The sequence below is a fragment of the Eretmochelys imbricata genome, chromosome 9 (genome assembly GCF_965152235.1).
Source record: "Eretmochelys imbricata isolate rEreImb1 chromosome 9, rEreImb1.hap1, whole genome shotgun sequence".
Classification (NCBI taxonomy): Eukaryota; Metazoa; Chordata; order Testudines; family Cheloniidae; genus Eretmochelys; species Eretmochelys imbricata.
Window position 1 is genome coordinate 61528766 of NC_135580.1, and position 25431 is coordinate 61554196.

Sequence of the window (25431 nt, forward strand, 5' to 3'; positions counted from 1 at the left end):
ATCCTTCCTTGCACAGTCTCTGTTGTCTCCCAGTCTCAGTGATTAATTGGGGGCAAAGGTGGTGGGGGGAGCCCGGGCCCACCCTCTACTCCGGGCTCCAGCCCAGGGACCCTAATAGTATCAGCTATGGTAGCTGACCTTTTAGAAACATGACATGTACAATTCCCTGGGCTACTTCCCCCACAGCAGCCCTCACTTCCTCAAGCTCCACTTCACCCTTACCTCAGGGTCTCCTTCCTTGTGCCTGATATGGTGTGTACTACTCAGCCTCTCCAACAGCACAACTTCCTCCCACAGCTCCTGACATGCACACCCACCTGACTGACTGGGAGGCTTTTAACTAGTTTCAGCCAGCCCCTGATTGGCTTCAGGTGTCCCAATCTACATAGCATTCTCCCTGCCTTCTGGAAAGTTCTTAATTGGCCCCAGGTATCTTAATTGATCTGGAGCAGCTTCCATTTCACTTAACCTGGTACCAGGGATTTGTTTAGCCTGGAGCTAATATATCTATCTCCCACTACTTTTCTATAGTCATCTGGCCTTGCCCCGTCACATCTGTTCTAAAACTAGGCAAATATCAAGATGAGTTGATGTACCCCCTGGAAGATCTCTGCGTACCCCCAGGGGTACCCATGGTTGAGAACCACTGCATTACGCTATAATATCAGTTGTCAGGACCGTCTCCAACCCTCGGCGTGAGGGCCCATTCCACGAGAGCCCAGGCATCCACCAGGGTCACCCTCCACAATGTGCTGCTTAGAGACATATGTATGGTGGCCACATGGAGTTTGGTACATACCTTTGCTACACATTACGGCTTGGTTCGGAACTTTGCAACAGATGCCTCATTCAGCACAGCTGCCCTCCACTCCACTCTTCCGAACTATGTACTGCTTGTTAATCACCCTCAGTGGAATACAATAGGGACCATTACTCAAAGAAGAAGAGGCGGTTACTTACCTGTAAGTGGAGGTTCTTCGAGATGTGTGGCCCTATCTGTATTCCACTTGCTGCCCTCCTTCTCCTCTGCTGCGGATCTGTTGGATTTGCGGCGGTGAAGGAACTGGAGACTGTCCATCTGACCTGTCTGTTATCACCTCAGATTAAACCATGAGGCGAAGCAAGGGCAGACCAATGGACACTACTGCTTCCAAAATCTACAGCTCTGGATGCATACTGCAGTGGAATACAGATTGGGACCATGCATCTCGAAGAACCTCCACTTACAGATACGTAACCTCCTCTTCTCATCTAATGGCTGTTTGGTGGCCTGTACATGAGATGAATCTGTGGATCTAGTTCCAGCCCATTACATCTCACAGGCGTTGTTTATCCTGCCTCGAAGAGATGGCCTGGTGCCCTTCCTAGCAGTTATCTATCACCAAGATCTGCTGATGCAGATTCCTATAAGGTGCCAAGATCCAGAAAAATTCCAGCTGATGGCGTTGAACATGAGGGGCTGAACCCCTGGAAGCTCAGATACTCTGATCAGCGGCTGGCCTCTGCCAGGATGCTCTCTGGCCAGAATGACTCTCCAACTCCTGAAAGGATTCCATATGCAGAGCATAAATACTCAGATCTCTGGAAGATCTGCAGATTCTGGAGTGCACAACATGGAGCTCTGAGTGTTGTGTGGTGACTCCATTAAAAAGATGAGCCTTGGCAATGGCTTTGGGTTCTCTCACAATGTCATCTGACAAAGGTAGTCTGGCTTCTCTCCTACATATCTGCAGGTTTCTTAAAGCAGTGGCAAAAATTTGCTTTCTGTTAAAGCTCCTGTACTAGCTGGAAGCTGAACCTTGTTATGGAACACTTCACAGAGCAGCCCTTTCAGCTGATCGTTAACTCATGATATTTCATCTCTATCAAAGTTGTCTGCTTGCTGCCAATCACATCTGCTTGAAGGATTAGCAAGTTAAATGCATTGTCTATCAAGAGGCTTTTCTGCAGCTTTCTCTCAAAAGTAATACTCAGATTTCCTACCTAAAATCCATTCTCCTCATCAGCTCAATTAGGACTTCATTCTGTCCTGAGCCCTCTCATCCTCAGGAGATAGAGATGGCACCATTTGGATGTTAGCAGGGCCATCAAGTTTATCTTGGGTGGACAAAGTCATTCAGGAAATTGGATATTGGTCCATCACTTATGTCACCAAGAACAAGGGACTAGAAGTTTCTGAGACACCCTTCTCTAGGTAGAATTGAACATGTCTGTGGTTATTTAGGGGTTAAAGCCAGGACATTTTTCAGCTGAGGTGGTGACACTTTCCAGGCTAATGTGGGAGGAGCAGCAAAGGCATCAAGACATTAACAGCTACGTTTGTGGTCTTCGGGGTAGGCTAACTGACTTAGAGTGGTAAACTCTCTGCTATGAAAAGACACATTTACAACAAAGTTAAGTGATCTGGTTTTGTGTGGCATAAATCTACATAGGGCATATATATTACACAGGCCCAGATTTTCAAAATCTAGTGGCATTGTGTGCCCAACTTGCGACTCCTTAAACGGGCCTGAATCTGAGGGGGTGAGTGTGCTCAGCACTTTCTGAAAATCAGCTGCTTTCAGGTGTCTCATGTTGGGCACCTAACATCACTAGAGACTTTTGAAAATTTGGGCTGCAGTTTCCCAGCTGGTCAGCATGGAACCCCTGCTGCCTAGTGAGAGCCAGTTCCTCCACCCAACAGCTAGAGGTGTGCCATAGGCTGAGAACAGCAACCCCTTTCACAAAGGCTAGACAGTAGCCTTCATCTGGAAAGTCCTCTCAGTTACTGTTACCTGAGGCAGATATGACCCAGTGACCTAGAGGTAAACAGCTTTTGTGGCCAAGCGTCCCCCTGAACTAACCATTCGCTGGTCTCCTGAGCCAGGCACCCCCCAGCACCTTGCCCTTGAGCCAGTCACTCACCAATTCCTGGGCCAGCCGTTCACCAGTCCCCTGAGCCAGGGACACCCTGCTGCCCATCCCTGAGCCAGCCACTCACCTGCTCCTCAGCCAGCCTTTTGCCAGTCCCCCGAGTCAACCACTCACCAGAGTTGGTTGATTGTAACATTTGTTGTTGTTTTATAATAGCCTGAAAGTGACATTCCTTGCTAAACTAATTTTCCATGAAGTAAACATTAAGCTAAATCTTCATGCCTTTACTCAGGCAAGCTGTCTTTGAGTCAGTGGGCATTTTGCCAGGGCAAAGGGTGACTAAAACTGGATAGGTATTTCAGGGTTTGGTCCATGCCTTTGTATTGTCTCTTCAGTAGAGCTGCACTTAACCCAGTTCTGCTCCAGCGCAGTGGGTGTGAGCTAGCTGGGGGCCTTGCCTTCCTCTGCATTGTATTGCAGCAGCTGCTTTTTCTTCTGGGTTTCTCGGCTGCAAAACGATGTATGATTCTGAGGACAATTCAGATAACAATCTTAAGACAGGTTAGGCCTGAGGCCTAATGTAATGCAGTTGCCCTCTAAAATATGGTCATGATTGGAGAATATTTACAAAAATCCTAGTAGCTAGCCAGATTCATAAATTATCATAAAATACAGCGAAACCACAAAACCTCTAAGATAATCTTTGCAAAGCATGCTTTCCATAAATTGCTGTTCTGGCATCCCCTGTGTATTTGGTACTTGACTGAAAGCTGGCCATGTTGTGTTTTGAGGAATCTAATCCGGCTAGACTAAGGGTATGTCTACACTACGAAATTAAGTCGAATTTATAGAAGTTGATTTTTTAGAAAGCGATATTATACAGTGGATTGTGTGTGTCCCCACGAAGCTCATTAAGTCGGCGGAGTGCGTCCACAGTACTGAGGCTAGTGTCGACTTTCAGAGTGTTGCACTGTGGGTAGCTATCCCACAGTTCCCGCAGTCTCCACCGCCCATTGGAATTCTGGGATAAGCTCCCAATGCCTGATGAGGCAAAAACATTGTCGCAGGTGGTTTTGGGTATGTCGTCAGTCGCCCCTCCCTCTGTGAAAGCAATGGCAGACAATTGTTTCGCGCCTTTTTTCCGTGCAGGCGCCTCACTGCTTTTAGCAGATGGTGCAGTAGGACTGCTAACCGTCATCATCGAACCACCGCTTCCTCTGCCACTCTGCTCTCCTGCTCTCCTGATGCTATGAATCCACCTCGCAGGTCCTCTATATGACCGTCGTCATCTACTGCTTCTGCTGCCACTCTGCTCTCCTGGTGGTCTTGCAGGGCCGCGTCTGCTGCAACTCTGCTCGGCTGCTCTTGTCTCACCATAAAACGGCAAGCTTGCAGCCCACTCAGCTGTTGTGTCCTGGCAGCAGATGGTGCAGTAGGTCTGCAAAACTGATCATCCAACCACCACTTCCCCTGCAACTCTGCTCTCCTGCAGACACCATACCACTGCAAGCATGGAGCCCGCTCAGATCACCGTGGCAATTATGAGCATTGTAAACACCTCGCCCATTATCATGCAGTATATGCAGAACCAGAACCTGCAAAAACAGGCGAGGAGGCAATGGCAGCACGGTGATGAGAGTGATGAGGACATGGACACAGAGTTCTCTCAAAGCACGAGCCCCAGCAATTTGGCCATCCTGGTGGCAATGGGGCAGGCTCATGCCGTGGAACGCCGATTCTGGGCCCGGGAAACAAGCACAAACTGGTGGGACCGCATAGTGTTGCAGGTCTGGGATGATTCCCAGTGGGTGCGAAACTTTCGCATGCATAAGGACACTTTCATGGAACTTTGTGACTTGCTTTCCCCTGCCCTGAAGCGCAAGAATACCAAGATGAGAGCAGCCCTCACAGTTCACAAGCAAGTGGTGATAGCCCTGTGGAAGCTTGCAACGCCAGACAGCTACCGGTCAGTCGGGAATCAATTTGGAGTGGGCAAATCTACTGTGGGGGCTGCTGTGATCCAAGTAGCCAACGCAATTACTGAGCTGCTGCTATCAAGGATAGTGACTCTGGGAAATGTGCAGGTCATAGTGGATGGCTTTGCTGCAATGGGATTCCCTAACTGTGGTGGGGTGATAGACGGAACGCATATCCCCGTCTTGGGAGCAGAGCACCAAGGCAGCCAGTACATAAACTGAAAGGGGTACTTTTCAATGGTGCTGCAAGCACTGGTGGATCACAAGGGACATTTCACCAAAATCAACATAGGATGGCTGGGAAAGGTACATGACGCTCGCGTCTTCAGGAACCCTGGTCTGTATGAACAGCTGCAGCAAGGGACTTACTTTCCAGACCAGAAAATGACCGTTGGGGATGTTGAAATGCCTATAGTTATCCTTGGGGACCCAGCCTACCCCTGAATGCCATGGCTCATGAAGCCATACACAGGCACCCTGGACACTAGTCAGGAGCTGTTCAACTACAGGCTGAGCAAGTGCAGAATGGTGGTAAAATGTGCATTTGGACGTTTAAAGGCGCGCTGACACAGTTTACTGACTCGCTTAGACCTCAGCGAAACCAATATTCCCATTACTATTACTGCTTGCTGTGCGCTCCACAATATCTGTGAGAGTAAGGGGGAGACGTTTATGGCGGGGTGGGAGGTTGAGGCAAATCACCTGGCCGCTGATTATCCGCAGCCAGACACCAGGGCCGTTACACTGCGCATCAGAGAAGCTTTGAAAACCAGTTTCATGGCTGAACAGACTACGGTGTGACAGTTCTGTTTGTTTCTCTTTGATGAAAACCCGCCCCCTTGGTTCACTCTGCTTTCCTGTAAGCTAACCACCCTCCCCTCCCTCCTTCAATCACCGCTTGCAGAGGCAATAAAGTCGTTGTTTCAAATTCATGTATTCTTTATTAATTTGTCACACAAATAGGGGGATAACTGCCAAGGTAACCCGCGAGGAGGAAAGCACCGGGTGGGGTGGGGGAGGAGGGAAGGACAAGGCCACACTGCACTTCAAAACTTACTGAATGCCAGCCTTCTGTTGCTTGGCAATCTTCTGGGGTGGAGTGGTTGGGTGCCCGGAGCCCCCTCCCCTGTGTTCTTGGGCATCTGGGTTGAGGAGGCTTTGGAACTTGGGGAGGAGGGCGGTTGGTTACACGAGCTGCAGTGGCAGTCTGTGCCTTTCCTGCACCTCAACCATATGCCGGAGCATATCAGTTTGACCCTCCAGTAGCCTCAGCATTGCATCCTGCCTCCTTTCATCATGCTGCCGCCAGCTTTCCTCTTGATCCTGCAACCTCTCCTGTTGCTCCCGCCACTTGTCCTCTTGCGTGTCCCTCCTGTCCTCGCGTTCATTTTGTGCTTTCCTGGACTCTGCCATTGTCTGCCTCCACACATTCTGCTGGGCTCTTTCAGTTTGGGTGGACAGCTTGAGCTCAGAGGACGTTTCATTGCGAGTGCGTTTTTTCTTGCCTTCTTATCTGTGCTAGCCTCTGGGACGGAGATGCTAGTCGCAGCGTTGAAACATTTGCAGCTGTGGGAGGAAAAAAAGGGAAATTAAAATTGAAAAAGACACATTGGCCATTTAAAAGGAGCGGCTGGTGTTTTCGGGTTAATGTGCAGCACAAACCCAACTAACCCCCCCCAACACACACGCACACACCCAGTTCTCTTGGATGATCGCTTCACTCCTCCCCCCACCGCGTTTCTAACAGCGGGGATGATTTCTTTTCAGCCACAGTCAAACAGCCCAGCAGGAACGGCCAACCTCTGAATGTCCCCTTAATAAAATTCCCCTATTTCAACCAAGTGACCATGAATGATATCACTCTCCTGAGGATAACACAGAGAGATAAAGAATGGATGTTGCTTGAATGCCAGCAAACACTGGGACCGCATGCTACCATGCTTTCTTATGCAATGATTCCAGAGTACGTGCTACTGATCTGCCGTGGTAAAGTGTCCTACCATGGAGGACGCAATAAGGCTGCCTTCCCCAGAAACCTTTTGCAAAGGCATTGGGACTACCTCCAGGAGAGCTTCATTGTGATGTCCCTGGAGGATTTCTGCTCCATCCCCAGACACGTTAAAAGACTTTTCCAGTAGCTGTACTGGCCGCAAATGCATCCCAAGTCAGGGCAAATTAATCATTACAACACGCTTGCTTTTAAACCGTTCATTATATTTACAAAGGTACACTTACCAGAGGTGCCTTCTCTGCCTTCAAGGTCTGGGAGCCCTGGTTGGGAGGGTACTCTCTCCAGGGTGATAAACAGTTCCTGGCTGTTGGAGAAAATGGTTTCTCTGCTTGCCTGGTGTGCGCTATCTTCAACCTCCCCCTCCTCATCATCTTCCTTGTCCCCAAAATCCTCATCCCTCTTGCGTGAGACTCCCTTGCAGGAGTCCACATACAGGTGTGGGGTAGTTGTAGGGGTACCTCCTAGGATGGCATGCAGCTCATCATAGAAGTGGCATGTCTGAGGCTCTGACCCCGAGTGGGCGTTTGCCTCTTGGGTTTTTTGGTAGGCTTGCCTGAGTTCCTTAAGTTGCATGCGGCACTGCTGCGGGTCCATGTGATAGCCTCTGTCCTTCATGCCCTTGGAGATTTTTTCAAATATTTTGGCATTTTGTCTTTTCAAATGGAGTTCTGATAGCACGGATTCCTCTCCCCATACAGCGATCAGATCCAGTACCTCCCGTTCAGTCCATGTTGGAGCTCTTTTGCGATTCTGGGACTCCATGGTCACCTCTGCTGATGAGATCTGCATGGTCACCTTTGCTGATCAGCTTGCTACGCTGGCCAAACAGGAAATGAAATTCAAAAGTTTGCGGGGCTTTTCCTGTCTACCTGGCCAGTGCATCTGCGTTGAGAGTGCTGTCCAGAGTGGTCACAATGGAGCACTGTGGGATAGCTCCCGAAGACCAATACTGTCAAATTGTGTCCACACTAACCCAAATTTTACCCGGTGATGTCGATTTCAGCGCTAATCCCTTCGTTGGGGAGGAGTACAGAAATCGATTTTCAGAGCCCATTAATTGACAAAAATGGCTTCGTTGTGTGGATGGGTGCAGGGTTAAATTGATTTAATGTTGCTAAATTTGACCTAAACTCATTGTGTAGACCAGGGCTAAGCAAATAGTTCAGTGCTGACTGCTGGGAAGGTGGCTGCTGAACAGCTGAGCCACTGGAAATGACTCTGCAGATTTTGTCTGTTCTAAAGATTTTCTGTTTTGACCCAGACGATTCCAAGTTCTTGGAAGCAGTGCAGACCTTGGTGACCTGGATAGAACGTGGGGAAGTGAACAGGCGGAGTGCAAACAACTTCTACTCCATGATCCAGTCAGCTAACAGCCACGTTCGCAGATTGATGAACGAGAAAGCAGCCCATGAGAAAGAGATGGAGGAAGCTAAGGAGAAGTTTAAGCTTGCTCTCTCAGGGATTCTAGTTCAGTGTGAGTAGTATTTCTGCACTGAGTGTTGTTCATGTATTACTGGGAGATTTGTTTGGTTTTGAGGGGGTGCAGCAAATTCAGCAAGACCCCAGAAAATATAATCACCATGGCTGGACAAATACAGTTAATTTACAGATATATGTCATTTACCTCCATAAAATTCTGGTGTTTCATGGATGAAGCATTTACACACAGGGGAATGAACTCCTCATTTGTTCTCTCTTAAATATATTCTGTTAATTATTCTACTGTAGCAATACCCAACATTCTGCACCTTTGTGTGCAGTCAAGGTAAGTCCCCAGCAGCCCAGTGCCTTGGTGCAATATTCAGGATTGACTCACCAAAGGTAGGATGTAACAGAATGTTTTCAAAGTCCTGTTTTGTAGAAAGAGGCTCCATAAATAGGAGATTAAATCAATTTCTCATGGTGACGTAGGACCAAATTTTAAACTAGTGCCTTTTGCATTTGGTTTTCCTTTCATGCTTAATCTTGATTCAGATTTTTTTCTATTCTTACCATAAACAAATATGGGCATTGAATCCAGGAGATGCAGTGTTTTCTGCAGAGTAAGTAGTAATAGAGAGAGCAGGAAGTGTTGTGTAATTAGTCACAGACAGATCACGGGCAATCATTAAAAATTCACGGAAACCTGTGACCTGTCCTTGACTTTTACTAAAAATACCCATGACAAAATGGGTAGCCTGGGCAGCTGAGGAGGTTGGAGGGGGAAGGGAGGCAGGGAGCTCCAAGGTCCCCCCCGCTGCCACCTGCAGCAGCCTGGAGCTCTGTGGATCCCCCTGAGGGCAGCAGTGGGAGCAGTGGGGGTCCTCCCTGCCGCCCGTGGGGTCCACCCTGCCACTCGTTGCAGCCGGGAGCAGTGGGGATTCCCCCTGCTGCGGGTCACCCCTGCTGCCCATGGCAGCAGGGAGCGACGGGAGTCCCTTTTGCCACCAGCGTGGGCGGGGAGTGGCAGGGCCCCCCCCCCCCGCCGCAGGGACCCCCTGCTGCCCTTGGGGGAAGGGAGTGGTGGGGGTCCACCTTACCACCTTCAGCGGCCAGGAGCAGTGGGGATTTCCCCTGCCACTGGGTCCCCCCTGTTGTCTGTGGTGGCTGGCAGCGGTGGGGAGCTGCAGGGTTTCCCCCCTGCCACTTGCGGTGGCTGGGAGCTGCGGGGGTACCTTGCAATTCAGTGCCTCCACACGTGGCAGGGGACCTGCAGCTCCCAGCTGGCGCTGGCTGAAGTCACAGATGTCTTTGGAAGTCATGGGTTCCGTGACCTCTGTGACTAAATCACAGCTTTAGTAATTAGTCATTATAACACACCCATTAGTATTCTTATTACAGCTGCACTGGTTAGTCTAAACATAGAGTACACTGAGTTTTATTTCATAAGAATCATGCCCACTACAGCAGGCCAAATATACAAAGCCAATTCTAGCTGTGCTTCTTGTTGTGAGGAGAATTCTACCCCTTTGCAGGGGGAGATCACATACTTCCTTTAAAAACTTCTCCAAAAATTGGCAGGAAAAATATTTTGAAAGAATGACTCCGGAGCCCTGGTTTGACAGGTGAGTGTCCAGGGAAATGAGAGCTTCCTGGTTTTGTTGCCCTGTGGTGGAGGACCCTTCCCTGTGCTTATTTGGGTGGTGTGTTATAATGTCCAGGTTATGCGTCTGTGCTTTGGGACTGAAACAGTGGCACAGAAGAACGCAAGCTACACAATCCTTCCATTCTAAAGAATGCGAGACCCTGTTCTGCTGGATTCCCAGGAAATCCTCTGTTTGACTTGTTGGCTCCACTTATACAATGTATGCTTCGTGCATTTAACCCTATCTCACTTTTGTTCTGTTGAGAATGACTCTGGCTTCCCCAGTTGTTAATAACTTGAGAGACACTTTGGCTCTGGCCTTCTGGAGTCCCTTCTTTCCTTTCTGGACACTGAGTCCCTCCTGAGCATGGCCTCAGCACAGTACAGTGTTATAACAAAAGATTAGCCAAACCACCTGCCTGATTCCGCTCTTTTACTCCTTTACTCCTCTCGTTTGCATTCTCTGGATGATATTCTGGCCCGATTTGACTGCTGATTTCACACTACAGTTGAGCAGATAGTGGCTGTGTACCATTCCGCCTCCAAACAAAAGGCTTGGGACCATTTCACGAAAGCTCAGCGTAAGAACATCAGCGTGTGGTGCAAACAAGCCGAGGTTGGTAATTTTTTATTGTGTTAGATCCTACAGAGTACAGTCTCTTTCTTAACAGGATATTGATTTTAAGTTTACCTGGGCACTTAGTAGCACTGTGCTCACATGGACAGAAACAGCCTTAATGAAATGGTGCAATATGGGCCTTACTTAGATCATCTGCTGCAACAAAGGTAATAAGTGTTCCATTGGTGTCTCTGACTGGAGAAGGATCCTTCATATGCTAACACAGCCCTAGTAACGATAAATTGAGCTCTGTAAGCCATTGGTATTGTGTACAAGAATAACTGTTGGGCCATGGTTTCTATTGTGGTATTAGAACTGTAAAAATTTGTGTACTGGTGTGGAAACTGCGTGGAGTCACCTGAGAGAGAATCCTAAAAAGGACTACATAGTTCTTTATCTAATCCTTGTAACAGTCTTTAGAGGTGCAAAGTTTAAAGCTGGCACAAATGCAGCAGGTCTGATGAAGGACATCATTATACTTCTGTGTCTATAGAATGTAATTAAGGTTATGTCTTCACTAGAGACCTTACAGTGACACAGCTGTACCGCTGCAGCTGTGCTGCTGTAAGGTCTCCTTTGTAGCCACCCTGAGAGCTCTCCTGTCGGCTCTCCATCCTCAATGAGCCATCCTCAATGAGTGGAGGTAGCCATGATGGCTGGGAATTTTGCCAGAAGCTGGGAATGGGTGAAAGGGGATGGATCACTTGTTGATTACCTGTTCTGTTCATTCCCTCTGAAGCACCTGGCATTAGCCACTGTTGGAAGACAGGATACTGATCTAGATGGACCTTTGGTCTGGCCCAGTATGGCCATTCTTACGTTCTTATGACGTAGTGCTGTCCACACTTCCGCTTCTGTCAGTGTAACTCAGTGGTTCTCAACCTATTTATCATTGTAGTCCTCAGGCTGAGAACCACAGCGCCCCCCGCCCAGAGACCCCTCCACAGAGCGGGGCCGGGAGTGGAGCCCTGGGCGCAGGGACAGGCAGCTGGACCCAAGGCCTTGCTGTGCAGGGCTGGGTAGCTGCGGACTGGACCCTGGACCCTGCCATGGAGGGCTGGGCAGCTGGAGGCTGGACCCTGCCATGGGTGACTGGGCAGCTGGGACCTGGATTTTTTAGCACACAGCCGGGCCGTAGCTGTATGCTAATTGGGCCGCATGCAGCCCGTGGGTTGAGAACCACTGGTGTAACTTATGTCAGTCAGGGTGGTGTTTTTTCACACCGCTGACTGACAAAAGTGCTAATGACAGGTTTCAGAGTAGCAGCCGTGTTAGTCTGTATTCGCAAAAAGAAAAGGAGTACCTGTTGCACCTTAGAGACTAACAAATTTATTTGAGCATAAGCTTTCATGAGCTACAGCTCACTTAATTGGATGCATTCAGTGGCTAATGTAGACATAGCCTAAGTTTACAGTGTAACAGTGGAATTAATTTGGGTTGTGGTTAAAACTGCAGTTCGTTCTAAATGAGAATAAAAGATGAGAGAGACAAGGTGGGTGAGGTAATATCTTTTATTTGACCAGCTTCTGTTGGCAAGAGAGAGAAACTGTCAACCTTACACGGAGCTCTTCCTCAGTCCTGAAGAAGAGTTCTGTGTAGCTCCAAAGTTTGTCTCTTGCACCAACAGAAGCTGATCCAATAAAATATATTTCCTCACCCACCTTGTCTCTCTCATATCCTGGTACCAACACTGCTACAACACTACAAACAATAAAATATGAGGCAGAAGAGATCTGTTCTTATCTGGTCCCTGTATGAAGCAGTGCTGCACCTTCACAGTTTAGTTCCAGAAAAATTAAGATCACTGAACACTTCTTTTTATGGAAATGATATTCTCCCAGGATTTGGCTCTCAGTTTCTAAGGATGGAAAACTTGTACACTGCAACCCATTCTTCCATCAGACCACTGGAAAGGGTCATAACACTAGATCCCTGCCTGTTGAGTTCATCCAGCTCCTCTTTGGCATGCCTGAGGAAGTGTGCAGGAGGGGACTCTGCTATAGTAAACCTTGTAAGGTCTGCGGGAGTGGCTGCAGAGATCTGCTACACTGAGGAGATCTGTAGGCATGAAGCTCCTCTCCTGAAGACCTCATAGAATAGCGCTCCTCCCACACTGAGTCCCACTCTTACTCCTCTCGCCTTATGAAGGCTGATGTCAAAAGTGGTGTCTTCCAAACTATTATCCCCCCAGGGCATAAACAGTGATGTAGAACATGCAAATAATTCAGTTATTTTCAGATAATGAAACTTAAAAAGAAGTCTGCGTCTAGATTTAATCATATCCTCAAGTGAATCAGTCATCAAGTTTCACAACAAAGACATTTATCAGCTGCAGAGATCCAGGTTTGTGAATCGAAGTTCAAGAAGGAATAATTTTAAAATACTCCTGCCTCTTACACTGAGGAGTGGAGAAATTTGTGAATTCACAAAGTGCATTCTTTATTCACAGAGGAAGTGCTGTAAGTTTGGAAATCATCTTTTATGTTTGAAAAATAAAGTAATTGAGTCCCTGCTAATCTCAAAATAACCTTAACCATGGAGCTGCCCTGGCAGCTGCATAATGAGCAAACTCTGCCCATGCGGGGAAGTACAATGCTGTATTAATAAGAGACTGCAACTTGGGTAGGTATTTGTAGCCACTGTTTACAAAATTCAGATGATGGAAGATAGGGTATTGACTAATCAAAGCTTGGGACGCAGAGTCAGGAGATCTAGGTTATACACTCCAGTCTGCCACAGACCTGCTGTGAGGCCTCGAACAACTCATTACATCTCCAGGTCTCAGTTCCCTGTTAGTAAAATGGAAATCTGTCTGCTTCTGTGGCCCCAGCAATGTGGTATCTGGACACATCACAGTCATTAATGAACTGATCCCTGAGGAAGGGATATACCAATACTATCAACACTACCATTTTACACATGGGAAGCTCAAGCAGAGAGTAATTAGGTGGTTGCCCAAGATCACACATGAACTTTGTGACAGACAGGACTTTTGTCTTCTGAGTCCCAGTTCAGTGCTTGAACCACAAGACCATGCTCCTCCCAGGATGTTGTCAGGCATAGTTAAATCCTTTGTGACCCACAGAAGGAAGGGGGCAGCAAGGTGCAAACTGTTCTTCTCTGAGGTCCTGGTGTTAGTTGTGGAGTGTTCCTGTAGAGCATTTTCTGTGTGACTTACTTGTTGGTGTTTGACTGGAAGCAGTGGGTTTAGGGCAGAGCAGGATGTACATGCTGGCTTGTCATGGAACTTTGGCATTGATATAGGTTGCCAATACACCCTCACAGTCTTCTAAACTGTTAACTTTATTCAAGTTTAGAAAGACAGGTGCTGGCCACTGGCCAGCTGTGTGTTGCAAGTGATGGGAGGCTGCAGCAACCCAGCAACAGCATGTTGTGGTGTGTGTTTTCAGAGCTGGCCACTGGGGTTGTGCAAAATGTAAGCACTAATCCAAAAGCAGACAATGCTCCCCTGGCTTAGAATTGAAATGACAGAGGTTTGCAGCTGTCTGAGAATATCCAGGCTGGACCCTTCCTCACCCCATACAATTCCCGTGCCAACTATGGCACCTAGGCAGACCGTGCCTCCCACCCAGGTGTCCTACTCAACTCACTTACTATTAGCTGACCAATGGGGATAGAGTTTTCAACCTAAACAAAACTTTTAGGGGAGCCGGCTTGGACATTTCCCCAGCTCAACATCTTTGTGAGTGATGGAGGCACATGTCCCCCATCCTTCAGGGGAGCGTGCAGCTGGGCTGTTCACCTCCCATTTCCGAGCATCAGTGCCAAGAAATCCTCTTCAGTACAATTTGCTTCTTATTTTGCAACCATTCCCATGCAAATTGGTGAGGATTCAGAGAATGATTAAAGGATATGAAAATGTACCTTTTAGTGATAGACTCAAGGAGCTCAATCCATTTAGCTTAACAAAGAAAAGTTTAAGGGTGACTTGATCCCAGCTTATAAGTACCTACATTGGGGAAAAAATTGATAATGGGCTCTTCATTCTAGAAGAGAAAGACATAACATGATTCCGTGGCTGGATTCAAAGCTAAACAAGTTCTGACTGGAAATAAGGTATAAGTTGCAAATGGTAAGAGTAATTGATCATTGGAGCAACTTACCAAGGGTCGTGGTGGATTCTCCATCACTGACCATTTTAAAATCAAGATTGGATTTTGATTAGAAGATCTGCTCTAGGAATTCTTTTGGGGAAGTTCTGCGGCCTGTGTTATACGGGAGGTGATCACAATGGTCCCTTCTGGGCTTGGAATCTGAGTCTGTGAAACTCTCTCTGTGTCCTAGCTGCTAACAGGTGACACAAAGCCACACTGTGCTAGAGTAGGCTACAGAAGCATCTGATTAGACATTCCATCTGGAAGGCTATGTAGCAAAGTTGGTAAGATTTCTGTTTATTGTAGGTATATCTTTTAGACCTAGTTTTTACTCTCAGCTGTGCCTGAAATAACCTTATACAGGCTCTGAGTTATGTTATCTGTGAATAATAGTTATCACTCCAGCAGAAAGACACTTTGGCTCAGGATAAGGGTGGTGAAATGCACAGAACCGTTAATAGCTGTCAGTGGAAGATGTGTGATAATAATTAATGGCCTATGGATGTGCACCTTCCTCTGGGCTAAAGGGTATCATGTGGGGTAGCCCATCTCTCTCATATTTTGCTTTGCCCGGATTGTATGATAGACAGACCTATCATTGCAAGACCGCCTATCATTGCAAGACCGACTGTAGCAGGGACCAAAATTGTGAGTTGGCAGCACGGCAAAAGGATTCCATAGAGTAAGGAATCCTCTCCCATAAGGGGTATTGCCTGCAGTCTCAGAGTCTGATGGGCACACGGGAAGTGTCATGGATGGAGAATCAAGCTAGAGGGATGGATGGTGACAATTATTCATTTTTCTTATAATTAAGAACCATATAATCAAACTGGCTGTGTCTAACTGGTCAGTTTACAACCTCTCTAACTCTTCGTCTTAATGAGTTCACTAAAAGGCTTTGGGAAATCTTGTTCCATTTCACCTCCCATAACTGCGGGTAGCCCTCAAAGTCAGAATATAGTGGATATCTAACAACAAAGGTTACTCTTTTTGATTTAATGTAATGTGTAACAGCGACAGAGGGCTCTTTGCAGCTATGTTTCTGCTTCGAAAAAGTGCAGTCTAACCTACCCCTACTGAGGTCAAACTTAATTCAAGTGTATTTCTTGTGCTATACTTTGACATTAAACCATGGTATCATTTCAGGTCAGCCCTGCATACTGTTTGTTACACAAAAGGCTTTATGCAACGTGGGAGTGAAAGACCCAGTGACCTAACCTACTGAGAAGCATTATTTTTGTGTAGGGGGACGTTGCTTAGTTATCATAACATAGGCAAGTCATAAATCACAATAAGTCAAGGAGCTCCGCGCAGCTTCACTGCAATGGATGGAGATTCTGATTCACAAATGAGCAGGCTGCCAGAAATTCTGTCATCAGCCTGTCACCATCATGTGAGAGTATCCATAGGAAGCTAAAATCCTGACAACACATCATTATTTTGCAAATTAAATAAATGCACATCTAGGCAAAACCATGAATGCAGGTGAGAGAGGATTCACATTAATAACATATTTTAGCACTAATGACCCTAATTAACATGTTGAGTAATTATTTAGGTATGAATGGTTTGCTTGGCAAAAAATAACCTCTTGGCCTCCTGTTGAACTTTTCGTACTCATTGTGATTTTATTGTTCTATTTACATCATAAACACAAAATACGCTGAGACATGCTCTTCTAAACTTATGCCTTTAAGTAGTATTAGTAGCTAAAAGCCTGTGCCGTCACAAAATAATCCACCATCTATGTGTCCCTTATACAGCCAATGAAACTGTTGCATGCAAATTAGCTGTGGAGTAAGGGTGCTGATTGGTTCAATCACTTTTGATATCACAGTTACACACTACATCGGGGTGGGCAAACTTTTTGGCCCAAGGGCCACATCTGGGTATGGAAATTGTATGGCGGGCCATGAATGCTCACGAAATTGGGGTTTGGGGTGCGGGAGGGGGTGAGGGCTCTGGCTGGGGGTGCAGGCTCTGGGGTGGGGCTGGGGATGAGGGGTTGGGGTGTGGAAGGGGGGTCAAGGGTGCAGGCTCCGGGCAGCACTTACCTCAAGCAGCTCCCGGAAGCAGCAGCATGTCCCGCTCTGGCCCTTATGCAGAGGCGCGGCCAGGTGGCTCTGTGCCCTGCCCTGTCCGCAGGCACTGCCCCTGCAGCTCCCATTGGCTGTGGTTCCTGGCCAATGGGAGCTGCGGAGGCAGTGCTTGGGTCGGGGGCACTCTGCGGAGCCCCTTGGCTGCTTCTTCGGATAGGAGCTGGAGGGAGGACATACCGCTGCTTCCGGGAGCCAAGCAGAGCCATGGCATGCACAGAGCAGGGCAAGCCCCCGACCCCGCTCCCCGGCTGGAGTGTGGGAGCAGGGCAAGCCCCAGACTCCACTCCCCAGCGAGAGCTCGAGGCCCAGATTAAAACGTCTGAAGGGCCAGATGCAGCCCCCGGGCTGTAGTTTGCTCACCCCTGTACTACGTGCATTTGTCATATTGTGTAATACTTTGTCTATCCTATGTAACATTGATAAATATTTACAATAGACACACTTGTATCATAATTACAGGAAGTGCACACTAAAACACACAGCTTTCAAGAATAAAAGCTCATCCTGCTCAACAGATAAAGCAGCCCAGAATACAAGCCGTACATGTGTGGCTGAGCAACTCTGAGGTTATGTTTGTAAGCATGTGGAACCCTTGATGAAGACACAACAAGTCTCTTGTGCGTATTTTATAGACTGGACTAAGGGACTCGGAGATGAGCTTTCTCTTTATTACCAGTTCTGCATAGTGTCATGGAAGGGCAATTTGTTTTTGTTTTTTCTTTCATGAATGCTACCTGATGGCTGGTTTTTATGCAGGAAGGCACAGTTTATCTGTGAGGGAGAATCTGTGGCTCATAGATTATTCATAGATTTTAAGGCCAGAAGGAGCCCCTATGATCATCTGTAACTCACCCAGTAAACTCTGTATCATGCCCATAACTTCTGTGTGAGCCTATGACATTATGGGGTTTCACCCAGGCCAATAAGGAGTTGTGTCGCCGCTGCCCTGTATCCCTGGGTGCTTTTGTGCTGTGCTGCTTTGGTTCAGAGCCCTGACACCAGCAACCTGTTCACAGAACAATGGCTTCGCCATGACTTCCACCAGCCAGGCTACTCTTTGCAGGGTATTCTTACCAATAGCTTCTTCAGTCCTACGTCTCCTCAAAACTGTCTCCCTTGCAGTGTCCAGTCCCTCTCACTGGAATCACGCATCTATAATTATTACATGCTGCCCTCACATAGATCACTCAGTAATATCAATGAACTGCGTGTTACCAGTTGGTATATGATACCTCACATGATACTCTTTAGACACAGATTATGATAACGGGGTATTGGGGCAATGAGTGTGTCAGGCCTGATGTGAGTTATATTATGGTGTTTTCTCTGTCCGTGGGCATTGAGGGACTCCCTGGCTCACGGAGCTATAGTAGCTCTCTTAGAAAGCCAGACTTGTATTAATGCCTTCCAGTAATGGAGAATCCACCAGGTCCCAAGGTAGGTTATTCCAGTGCAGCAGGAGCATAAAGCAGATTAGTTTTGATGTTACATTCAATAAGAGGGGCTGCTGTATTGTGTGTATTATTCAGTCCTGGATTTAGTTACTCTAAATAAAGCTGCCATAGCACCAGAGTGCTACAGAGTTAGGTCCTGCTTTCAGTTGAGCTCAACAGACAGGTTACAGTGCAGTGTGAGGATCTGAGAGGTGGCTTGGTGATTTTGTGTATATTTTGGGAGTCATTGCAATGGCTGGGATCAGGAATAGGCCCTATTCAGTAATTCGCCTATGAGGGCCTGCTGGTGCCCAGAACTGCTAAATGCTGCTACTGAGTACAACTACTGAAGGAATCAGTACATGCTGGCACCTGGTGGAACTTTGTAGGCCAGGGTAGCTACCTAGCTGCCAAGCATCTTCCCTTGCATAAGGTCTCTCTTAAGTACCTGCACCCTACAGTCTCTCCAGCTCCATCCTCCAGAGCTCCCATTTTGGGTGCTGGCCAGCCATGTCCCAGAGCTTGCTATGCACCCTGGGCTATGCTAGCTCCTCTGCGCCTCTCTGGCTTCAAGGCCATCAAGAATGTTAGGTATTAAAGAGTGTGAATTAATGCATTTGGGAAGATTTCCCTGCTGATTCCTGTTCCCCGTCACATGTACCATTGGATCAAATGCTTGACAGAGGCCCTTGTTTGTAGCCTAGCCAGCTCTGGCTCCTGAACTTCATTGCACTGTCATCTCTGACTGACTAGCAGGGTCAACATTCATTCCTGTCCTTTTCATGGTACCTTTCCTATGGCTTCCCCTTTGCACCAATCTGAGAATGTTTCTGTTTCCCACGGCTTGGCTGCTCTTTTCATGGGGAGCCGAACATGAATAGAGAGAACGCTTATTGGCTCCAGGCTCTTGTGGTAAGGTTGCCTCTTGTTTTGCTTAGTAAATGAGACTTCTCTGCCTTCTCTACAGTCATTATTTATGGGACACTCAATCTTAGCAAAGCTCTTTCTGGTAAGTTGGCATTAGGAGGGGCACTTTGCAACCTCTGATGGACTCTGGTAAGTAACTTTGGCATCCTAACACCTGAACACATTTACCCATCTCTCTTCCTGTGTGGTTCCTATATTGATATTGTGCCCTATGACAGAACCCTGGGTGTGAATGACACTTTTCAGAGAGAATGTCAGAAGCTGGGAATGGGTGACAGGGGATGGATCACTTGGTGATTACCTGTTCTATTCATTTCCTCTGGGGCACCTGGAATTGTCAGAAGACAGGATACTGGGCTAGATGGACTTTTAGTCTGTTCCAGTTTGGCCGTTCTTATGTTCTAATGAAGCTGCTGGACTGGCTTCTCCACTGTCTTGCACGTGGCGCAGGCAGACGTTTACACCTGTGCAAAGTGGGAGTGAACCGCTACCATTCTGCCCCAGTACAGGTGCAAATCAGTACAAGGCCAAAGATAGTCAGGCCTATGGCCCTGCCCTGAGGAGCTGCAGGCTAGGCTGGCTCTGACATCACATGATGAGAGCAGAGGTGAGGCCAGGCAAGGGCGAGGCGGAGGCCGGTTGGCACCCAGTCCTATTTGGAGCCTGGTTGTGCCATCGTGCTTCCTTTCCCTTTTAGCTCCAAAATCTTCCTTCCCCTTTTAGCTCCAAAATCTGAGGACAAGTTCCTGACAGAGAGTGGAAAGGAAGGAGGGAGGGTTTGATAGAGGAACAGGAAGGCTGCATGGTGCACAGGCCCAGGGAGGGCATTTCAGGCACAGGAGACAGAATGGGAGCATGCTAAAAAGGATAATGCACAGAAATCGGAGCAGCATGGCCCAGAGCACATGTGGGAATGTGTCCCCACCTCCCTCATGTACTCACAGCGGCCCCAACTCTCTCTGCAAACAGGCTTCCCCCCTGCATCATTGTGCAGGTACAAAGGGCCTCCCTTGGCTGTGGACTAAAGAGGCTGCAGTAAGAGGTTAGCATAGGCGTAAAACACTCACGCTTGTGGGTCATTTGTATGAAACCTCCCATCCAGTGAGCGAAGAGCTGGCTGTATTCTGACTTGCCAGCTTTAGGCACCATTGTCATATCTCCTGGGTATCATTTGGCTGTGTGGCTGTCAGGAGGCTTTGGTACCTTCCACAATTGGGAAAGGCTGAATGGACACAGTGGTCCCGCCGTCCGCTGAATCCTCAATGGAGCTGTAGTAATGGTTCGTGGCTCCATTGCTCCAGCTTCACGTTGGTGGAGCAGGGGGGAAAATACGACCCCCTTGAGTGATTCACCATTTCCTCCTGTGAGCAGCTGGACATCAGCAGCTCATACAGGTGATGGCTCAAATCTGATTCCTGGCTACCTCTCAGCTCCTTAGCAGTACAGTACAATACAAAACCAGAGAAGAGGCTTCTCCCAGCTTGCAGCACCGAAAGAACTGGCACTAAACCACTTCATAGACCTGCTTTGCAACCTGGGCAGGTGTGAAGAGGATGTATGGCATGGCAGGGCAGTGCGGGGGGAGGGGCAGGGCAGGGCTGAGCAAGGGTAATAGGGGAGGGACAGGGTGGGGCAGTGCTGAGCAAGGTGCATGTTGGGGAAACACTGGGTGAGGGCAACAATTCAGGTGGAGGGCAGTGCTGGGTGAGTGTGCTGGGGAAGTGGGTGGAATATTTTATGCCAGGAGTGTTTTACAATGTGAATGATCTTTGCTGCTATGTGGTTGGGGCAGTGAAGTACTCCTCACATGCTCTTTTCTGGTAGCACTGTTCCTTGCAGACTCTTTTAAAACAAACGAGTGGCTTGTAACCTTACATTGAAAGATCTTCTGTTTAAACCTTAGGAAATCCGCAACATTCATAATGATGAACTCATGGGTATTCGAAGAGAGGAGGAAATGGAAATGTCTGACGATGAGATAGAAGATCCCTCAGAGACGAAAGAAACAGAAGAATCAGGTACAAACATTTGCTATGGATGATAAATATATCTGCATGTTGTGTCTGGACTGTGTGAATTCCTTGGGGAGCCCCGAATGATAGGTTCCTAGCTGTGGAACTGAGCCAATTACCTAGTCTGAACAGTGGAGCTTCTACTGCAGTTTTCTATAATTGTGATTTAGACGCCAAAAATCTCAGGAATATTGGACTCTGGGCTTTGGTTATCCCTGGGCTAATGTGCTTCAGATTCCTGGAGAATAGGAACAGAGGAACTGCCAGACTGCATCAAAGCCGAGGTCTATTTAGCCCAGTTTCTCATCTCCAACAGTGGCTAGCACCAGCTGCTTCAGAAGGAGGTGTAAGAACCTTGCAGAAGCAGATGTGGGGTAATCCTCCTCCCCATCAGGCTCTCATCCTAATCCCTAATAGTCAGAGACTGGCTTAAACCCTGAAGCAGGAGGTTTTATAGCCACTCAAAATGTTTGTTAATACACCTCTACCCTGATATAACGTGGTCCTTGGGGGACAAAAAATCTTACCGCGTTATATGTGAAACTGCGTTATATTGAACTTGCAATGGAGGGCCATGTAGGGAGGGCTGTGCCTCCCCAAACAGCTTGGCCCCGCCCCCTATCCTACCCCCACCAACTTCCCGCCCCCTGACTGACCCCTCAGAAACCCCGACCCATCCAACCCCCCCTGCTCCCTGTCCCCTGACTGTCCCCCGAGACCCTCTGCCCCTTATCCAATCCCCTGGCCCGGCTCCCTTAACATGCTGCTCAGAGCAGCGTGTTGGAGCCAGACACGCTGCCACCATAGGCACCAACTCCATGGGTGCTCCAGGGCTGGAGCACCCATGGATAAAAATTGGTGAGTGCAGAGCACCCACCGGCAGCTCCCCGCCCCACCAGCTCACCTCTGCTCTGCCTTCGCCGCCTCCCCTGAGTGCGCCGCTGCCACTCCGCTTCTCCCCCCTCTCACTCCAAGGTTTGCCGCGCAAGCCTGGGAGGGAGGGGGGAGGAGGGAAAATGCTTTACCGTGTTATATCCGAATTTATGTTATATCTGATTGCGTTATGTTGGGGTAAAGGTGTATTAACTATTATAACTCTGGATATTCTTGTTGGTGACACAAATTTCCAATTCCTCTTCGAATCTTGCTAAAGTTTTGTCCTCAATGACACCCTGTTGCAGTGAGTTCCACAGGTGAATCACACTTTGTGTTAAAAGGTATTTCTTTTTCTGTTTTGAATTTGCCACCTTTTGAGTGTCATATTCTTGTGTTATGAGGCAGGGAGAATACAAGTTCCCAATCTCCCTTCTCTAAACCATTCATTATTTCTATAGTTTTGTCATGTCCCTGCTTATTTGTCTCCCAGCCTTTTCAATCTCTCTTACAAGAGTTTTTCCAGGACCTTGATCATACTTGCTGCCCTCCTCTGAACCCCTTCTAGTTCTGTGATATCTTTTCTGAGACAGGGTGACCAGTAGGCTGACCAATTTACATAATGGTCTTAGAATATCTTCTGTATTATTCAGGGGTGGCACCAGCCTCTTCCTGGTGGGGGCTAGACAGAAAATTGCGGGGGAGGCTGCTCCCTCCTCACCACAAGCCCCAGCCCTCTCCTTGGTCCCGCCCCTGCTCCTCCTCAGTTAAGTGCCACCCCCACCTTCTCCCCCAAGACCCTCAGGTTGGAGGCCAGAAGCCAGAGCTGGGCAGTGCAGGGTGGCCGCTGCGCTGGCTGGTGCCATGGTGCAGGAGACTGTGGCGCTTCCGTCTCCTTCTCCTGCTGCTGCTTGGGGCCCTGGGGCTGCGGCTGCTCCTCAGCTCCCCACCGCCCTTTGACTGCTCACAGCCCGTAAAAGCCTCCTGGGTGGGGGGACCCAGCTCTGGGGCTGGCAGAACCCTCGGGGAGCAGCAACCACATGGGATGGGGCCCAGGAGCTTTGGCCAGAGCGGGTCAGTCTGGGCACTGTGGGGAGTCCCGGACTCTCTACCTGCTCTGGGCGGTGCACCCCAATGGGCAGGGACACAGGCCGGGGGCTGCTGTCGGGCACCCCCGCCCCCACTTAGGCTTACTTCTACGCTGCTGCTGGCACTGCCTTCAAAGCTGGATGGCCAGAGAGCAGCGGCTCTGGGCGGGTGCCTCTGAAGGCAGCGCTGCTGTCAGCAGCAGCAGAGAAGTATCTACGTTTGACCTTTGCGCTGGGGGGGTGCCTATTATAGGGGGGCTAAGATAAATATTGGGGTGGCTATAGCCCCCGCAAGCCCTCCTCTAATGCTGCCCCTGGTATTATTCACCTCTCCATTCCTTATGCACCCTAACATCCTGTTTGCTCTTTTGACTGCAGCAGCACACTGAGCAGAGGTCTCCATTGAGCTGTCCACAGGGATGCCATGTCCTTTTTTGAGCTGATGCACTTAATTTGGATCCCAGTAAGAATTATAGCTGAGCAAGAGCTTTGCTATCATAAAGGTTAAGACCCGCTTTCAGTTTAAGGGTTGGTAGTTCTAAGTGCTCTAAACTCTATACAGTTAATCAGATTGCCTTGATATTTAGGGTGCCTTGTGGGGGTCCAGGGTAGAGTCAGTGAACCAAATCTGGAGCCATTGGACCAAGTGTAGTCCTGAGATATAGTCCCCTAAATACACCTTTACGCATACTCTGTTATTATTATATTACACACACACATGATTTTAGAAGGGCATTATTAAGGTTGCAATACCAAACATTCAAAAATGCCAGACTGAAAATTGCCCATGCAAGCCATTCACTGGCCCCTCTCCGTGCTTATACATTATGATACATCTCAATTACATGCTCACAATTTTTTCCACAGGATCCCTGCCTCGTTCAGTGCACAGGTGCTTACTGAATTAACAGCTATTCACTATTTTGTTTTGTCCTTATTGTTCAGTGTGTGGCCTATGCTTTATTTACTGCCCATTGCTCAAATCCTGCTCTGAAGACAGAATTATTAATTTCCTCATGTTGTTCATTGATACGGTATCTGAATGCGTCAAATATTTGTGAATTTATTTTCACAACACCCTGAGATGAGGGGGTAATATGATTACCATTGTGCAGATAGGGAACAGAGTGATTAAGGTCACACAGATCTCTGCCGCTTGAGCTAATGGAGGGATGGATAGCAGTAGTAGATTGTCATCCTCTGTGTGTGCCAGCCAGGGATGGGGCACTTTGCCATTGGGGTTCACAGCTGTTTGCTGACAGCAGAGGACTGGTGAGACTCAGGGATGATGGATATCCGGAGGGGAGTGCATGCTACTGGGCACAGACCCTTCTGTCCCCTCCCCTCCAACCTGTCCCAGTCCCTTTTCCCCACTCCTGGTTCTTCATCCCAGATCCAGTTTTCTTAGCCAGTAGATCCTAGTCTCCTCCTCTCTGGATTCCATGTACCAGTTTCCCCCTCCACTTTCAGTCCCAGTCTCCTGGCCCAGTCATTTCCTGTCACCTCCTCAAGTCCCCAACTCCTTGTCTCCATTCTCCTTGTCCAGCCAGTCCCAATTCTCCCCCTGTATCTTGGCTCTTCATCAGATCTGTCTCCCCACACCCCTCACCTCCCTCCTACTGATTCTCATTCCCAGTCTCCTCGTCCAGCCAGTCCCAGTCTCCTCCTCCTCAACTCCCAGCTTGAGTTTCCCTCTCTCCTGCCAGCCTCCAGTTCCTATCTCTCCACCACCACCACCCACTGTTTTTTTGTCCCAATTTAGTCCCTCTCCCCCTACCCCCAGAATTCAAATCAGGCATCTTTCTCCTCCACACTGTCTGGGCCCTATGGGGCTTGGAGTGGGGGTGGGAGGGGTCGCTAAGAGCACAGGAAAGAGAATCTACCTTCTCTCAGTTCTGATGCCCTGCTCGGGGCCACTCCACAGTAGTCCAGAGCTGTAACTGCCTGCTCAGCTGCGGGATAGAGCGTGCCCAGTATGGCCAGACTCTTTGGAGACATTAGCTGTTAAAATATAAGATGTCTTTACTGAGCATGTGCAAACTGCTGTCTCTCAAAGTCTTGTAACTTGGCCAAATTTGAGCAGATTTTCGTGGGGATGACAAAATGCACATCCTTGATACAAAGGTCACCTGTCAGTAGATTTCTAGTACTTGCTCCAAAGTGTGGGGTGCTAGAGTTGTCTGAATGTTGTTTGAAGTCACCAGAACTTTTTAATGTTAGCAAAACAACATATTTTCCCTCAGCCTTGTCAGAAACCACTGAACTGCTTCGGCAGGGGGGAAAAAATTTCAGCCTGGGGCAGGCGCCTGGCATGGAAAATTTCAGCTCAGATGGTTGAAGTTTGGCAAAATTCTATGCAAC

General features: G+C 48.3%; 1 protein-coding gene across 5 annotated transcripts in view; it reads left to right on the top strand.

Annotated features, from left to right (window-relative positions):
- The window catches only part of ENOX2 (ecto-NOX disulfide-thiol exchanger 2), a 136219-nt gene that overhangs the window by 86094 nt on the left and 24694 nt on the right, over positions 1 to 25431 (top strand). For all 5 annotated transcript variants that reach the window (XM_077825981.1, XM_077825986.1, XM_077825983.1 and 2 more), the window contains 3 exons: positions 8102 to 8314; positions 10414 to 10520; positions 21001 to 21115. In XM_077825981.1, coding sequence (XP_077682107.1) covers positions 8102 to 8314; positions 10414 to 10520; positions 21001 to 21115 — 435 coding nt within the window. The remainder of the gene's footprint in view (positions 1 to 8101; positions 8315 to 10413; positions 10521 to 21000; positions 21116 to 25431) is intronic.